At 62.4% G+C, this 5,144-nt stretch overlaps 1 protein-coding gene across 1 annotated transcript; it reads right to left on the reverse strand.

The window, feature by feature from the left end:
• Nucleotides 1-556: 556 nt before the first annotated feature.
• On the reverse strand, nucleotides 557-3,017 carry MNEG_11941 (hypothetical protein; the record flags this gene model as incomplete). Its single annotated transcript, XM_014039587.1, has 5 exons — nucleotides 557-1,627; nucleotides 2,039-2,119; nucleotides 2,313-2,366; nucleotides 2,483-2,576; nucleotides 2,818-3,017. 5 exons carry the CDS (start codon nucleotides 3,015-3,017, stop codon nucleotides 557-559), a joined length of 1,500 nt encoding a protein of 499 aa, XP_013895041.1.
• Between the last annotated feature and the right edge of the window lie 2,127 nt (nucleotides 3,018-5,144).

Here is a 5,144-nt window from a genome sequence, read left to right on the forward strand (position 1 = left end):
ACCCAAAATGACGGCGCTCTTGCCGCGCCCCAGCCGCAGTGCATGGCGCGGCGGGCGCAGGCATGCATACCCGGTTTGAAGGCGTTGGAACCCCGACCGCGCGGCCGAGCCTGCCTCAAGGTTGAGGCCCCTTGTATGGCAATCGACATCGGGTTTCAGATCGATTTCTGGCATCCTGCTGCGGGTTCACACGAATGAGGCTCAGAATACGGGCGCACAAGTTGTGCGGCCCCCAACTGGGGCCCACCTGCTCCCATGAATTGTCCCGCTTTGCAGGAAAATGTGCATGCCCGTGCGTGCGTTGGATGTTCATGTGACGGTGAGTGGATCATGGCAGGTACCAAGGGTGCAGTGTGTGCCGGATGCCGGCCAAGCCGGTACGCCCGACATTTCGAGTTCAATAAGTGCAGAGTCAAATGCTGGACGCCGCTCCGCCGCGGCAATCCCCCGCCCTGTTGGGCCGCTCGCCCCCACGCGGCGCAGCCTCGCCTCTGCACCCCCAAAACGCCCCCTGCGCGCGCGGCGGCCAAGCGCGCTGCCCCTCGCGCCGCATCTATCACTCGGCGACGACGGCGACGAGCTCTGTGTCGCGCTCCATCTCGTCAAGGTTCATGCCCGTCTTGATGACGGTGTTGGGGAAGAACACCACCGTTTTGTGGACCAGCCGGTAGTAGAGGTACAGCCCCAGCATGCGCACGCGCCACACGTACCACGGGAACAGCCCCCGCGCGAGCGGCGCGACCGCCACGAACACGTCCATCGCGTTGAGCAGCCGCGGGCGGCCGAGGGCGTCGGCGCCGCCCGCCGGGCGCGGCGCGTCTGCGAGCTTGGACAGGACGTCCGGGTCGTCGGCGAGGGCGCGGTACACGATGGCGAGCATGTAGGCGACAAACGGCGTCGCCGCAGTCGTGTCCAGCAGGTCCTCCCCCATCAGCCACAGCCGCCCGCGGTGCGGGCCGGTCGGCAGGAAGCCCGCAAAGTTCTGCGGCCGCTCAAAGCCGGCCGGACGCTCCGGCGGCGCGTAGCCGGTGCCCATCAGCAGGTAGTCCACGCCCTCGATGACGTCACCGTTAGTCAGGTGCAGCGCGCCGCCCTCGATCCTGGAGACCTCGGTCCCCGCGCGGCGCGAGACACGGCGCTTGTTGCTGACGAGGTACCCGCGGCCGGGCACGAGCTGCTCGTACCGCACGTCGTACCACCGCCCGGGCATCCAGCTCAGCGTGCCGCCGACGAGGTGCCGGCCGTACACGACGGCGGTCACGATGAGGTTCAGGGCCGCGTAGGCCAGCCACTGCCAGTACAGCAGCTGCACCAGGATCATCGGCCAGAGCGTGTTGAAGGAGATGCCCGAAAAGTGGCGCGCCTCCCGCAGGATCCACTCCACCTTGCCCTCCGCGCCGTGCTGCAGCGAGTGCATGCAAAGGTCGATCGCCGACGCGCCCGCGCCGACGACCGCCACCTTCTTGCCTTTGAGGATCCCGAGGTCGGCGATCTGGCTGGAGTGCAGGACCGTCACGCTGCCGTCGGTCTTGACCTCGGGGATCAGCGGGCGCGCGTGCTTGCCGGTGCCCAGGAGGAGCCGCTTGGTCAGGATCTGCAGGCGGGCGCCGTCTGCCAGGCGAGTGACCTGGGAGTGTGATCGAGGGCCGGGGGATGCCATGAAGAGATGAAGGGCTTTGAGGAGGAAATCGGCATTGTGATCAGGCATGCGAGGGCGCGCTCAACAACAACTAGGAGGTTGGTGCCAAGCAGGGCAGCCGAGGTGACTGGTGTGTCGGAGGCGGTGGCGTCGATGCCGCCGCCTCCGGGCTGGGCGAGCCTCAAACTGAACCTTGAAGTTCGCAACGAGCACCAGGCTGTCCTGACGCGCAGCTGCTTTGCACCACCCCTCTCCTCTGCGCCGCATCTCACTGCTTCTCCTCACTGCTTCGCCCTGCCGGCACACATCTTCCCTGGGCTGTCTGAAGCTCCAAGCTCCCGCGAGAGTACCCCGCCCCCGCCGTTTCTGACGCCTGCGACCCCCCCGGGGTCAGCCCACCTGGCAGACCCAGTGCTGGTCCTCCTCGCTCCAAACATAGCCCTCCAGCTTGTGGCCCATCTTGATGTAGGGCGCCAGGCCCTGCACCGAGGGAGGGGCCGCGGCGTGGGGGTCTGCATGGTGACACCCTCCTAGAACAGGGTTGCACTCAAAAGGGAGTACAGACTGGTGACGGTCAGCACTCTGGCCACCGCCCTGGCTATGTGCACCGCACATACCGGCGTTGCACGCCGTGCTGGCCTGAGAGACTGTCAAAAATCATCAGCGCACGCACCTGGACCTTGATCTTCATTTCCAGGAGGTGGCACACGTCATCCGCAGTCCAGACCTGGCGCGTGATTATGTGCGCGCGCCATCAGTACGTCTGGCTTGCTCGCCGGCGTGCAGGTGGGGGGCAAAGGGGAGAGGGCCGGGGACGAGAGTGCCCTGCGCTGCTCCGCGCACCTTCTTGCGTGTGGTGAAGCCCTCCGTGCAGAAATCTATCGGGTCGTTCTGGACTGTTTGCCAGCGCGGCAGCTGCGCCCACAGGCCCCCAACACTGCGTGCGCGAGGTGCAGGATGAGAAGGGGTAACCAGGGGCTGTTGCTGACGCTTGGCTAAGGTCTGTCCTGGAGCGAGGGCCCGCGCAGTGGGGCGAGGGCCCGCTCCCAGCGGAGCCGTCTCAAGCCCCGCGCGCCGCTGGGGAGCGTAACCCAGCGCGCGGGGCGCGCTGCCCCCCGCTGTTGCGCTGGGCGCCTAGCGGCGCGAGGCGCCCAGCGGGGTCATCCCTGCCGGCTCACCGCTCCTGTTGCTCAATAACCAGCACGCCGCTGCGCTGTTGCGGAGGGACGGCGCCGATACCGTACACGCCCGTGATGCCGGCGCCGACGAGGAGCCACTCATACACAGCAGGCGCTGCACTGTTGGCCACCCCTTGCTTCGCCGCACCATCCGCAACAATCTCGATGCCGGCGCCGTCATAGGGCTTCGGGGCGCCCATCCTCCTGCCTGGAGTGCGTGTGTGGGCCGGCACATTAGGGTGCTGCTAAGCCCACCCACCGCTTGGCAGGGGCTAACGTTGCGGGAGACACCAGAGCGTGTCAGTGCGGCCGGGCGCGAGCGCCCGCTCAGGTTCACGCGGCCAGAGCGGCCTCTGCACGGCGCGTTGACACACGAAACCCTTGATTTTACAAGATTCAGACAAAATCATGCCGCCGCAAGCCCTGGCCGCGCAATGCACTGCGGTATTACGAACTGCTCACCGTCCGACGAGAGAAAAGCCGACGACCGGGGCGCGTAGGCAAGTGCAGCTAATTTAAAAAAAGCCTCTGAGTTACAGTGCGCGGTGCAGCTGGGCCCCGTGGCCAGCGGCACGCAGAGCAGGGTATAGACGGCGCAACCGCACCAAAAAGAGAGGGCCGGCGCACAGATGACAATGCTTTCTAATAAAAACCATAACTATGTGGCCCGCAAAGCGCCGTGACGAGGTGGTATAGGGAAAGTTTTTGCAGGCGTCACTCCCGGCGGGCATTTGCGCGTGGCTCCAGCCAACTGCTGCTGTCTGAGAACCCCAAATTACGCCAGCCTGGGCACCCAGCTTGCGGCAGCGGTCGAAATCTGATTGCTGTGATAGAGACGAGTTCCGGTCAAACGGGTACGGGCAGGGATACCCGACTCGCTTTGAGCACTCAGCATACACTTGGGGCCTTTGTGCACGCCTGCTTCGAACGGCGAACCGTGGCCCCTTGAATCCGTGTCACACAATGCTGATGCTACCAAGTCATATCCCATGAGCCTGGATGGCTCCAGGAGCGGGCGACCGCGGGATCTTGTGACAATCCTAATCCCTAATCCTAATCTGCTGCTTGCCGCACTGGCCACTTCACGCCCCCAGTGAGACGGTGACGGCCAACTACGACTGCAACGTAGTTGAGGTATACTTCTATATTACTTGCTTGGCAACATCACTTTTGGTGTTGTGAAACGGCCTCATGGCCGGAGCTTTGGCGAGCATGGTTGGCAGGTGCTGGTGGATGACACAAAGCAGCTGCGGCAGGCGGCCACCTGTCCCGATCACACGAAGTATTGTTTGGCTACATTGTATTTGTGAAACAATAGCACTAGCACTTCTGCGTGCGATCCCAATATGATGGGTGCGGCCGGGTGCATCCTGGGGCAGCGATATTGTTGGACACTGCACCACCCTGCAAGCATGGCTGCGCAAAGATTGTCGACATGCACACGTTGAAAATCTGCCTGCACTCCAAGCTCACCCAAACATGAATGCGTTCACGTAGGGTCTTGTATGGGGGCAGAGGGCAGTGTCAAGTCCTGATGTCCTCAGATGCAGTGAAAATTTACATGCGATGGAGGACGAGCGGAGCTTCAAACGCTCAAGGCACGGCAACAGATACGAGTGGATTGATTTGTATCCATTGATGAATTTTGTTTCATAGGTGCACAGAGTTCGTATTGTACCCTCCCTCTTGCCCTAGTCAAAGGCAGTCTCTAATGGTGGAGTGCTCTTCTGAACAGCGGTCAAGCGCCTTCAAGTCCGTCGTGACAGAAAGTAGTTACCAAAAGGTGAACTCCTATAGATATCAAAGGCTGTTACACAGGGTTCTGTCCTCCATGTCACTGGAGCAACATGCACACCTGAGATCATGATTCCAACCTCAAGTACCACAACGGCACCACACTACCCTACATAGAGCTGAATATGATTTTCAAACTCTAAAAACTGTAAAGCGCGTCGATCTCACATAAATGGGTTGGTTGGCAACTTGCACTGCAGCACTGCAGATCCAAGCTGCGCTCATTTTATTTGTTGGAGTGATTGGTTGGACCGCATCCGGACTCGCACGCAGACGGGAGCTGCGGCGCCAGCTCTCTGGCCGATTGACTGCGGCGGCAGAAAAGCGGCGCTGCACACCCGGCACCCAGGTGTGAATCCTCACTCAGAGGGCGCTTCCAAGGGCGGTGCAGCTGCACTTTTTCTGCAAATACGCTGAAACTGCATTCCTGACCGCGGCCAGGCTCTGTGCCACTGCGCTGCCCCTCAAGCACATCAACGGCAACAGTCACCAGTGTCCGCATGCACGCCGCAGGCGCCGCCGGTGTGTGTGGT

Source organism: Monoraphidium neglectum, assembly GCF_000611645.1.
Source record: "Monoraphidium neglectum strain SAG 48.87 unplaced genomic scaffold scaffold02979, whole genome shotgun sequence".
NCBI lineage: Eukaryota > Viridiplantae > Chlorophyta > Chlorophyceae > Sphaeropleales > Selenastraceae > Monoraphidium > Monoraphidium neglectum.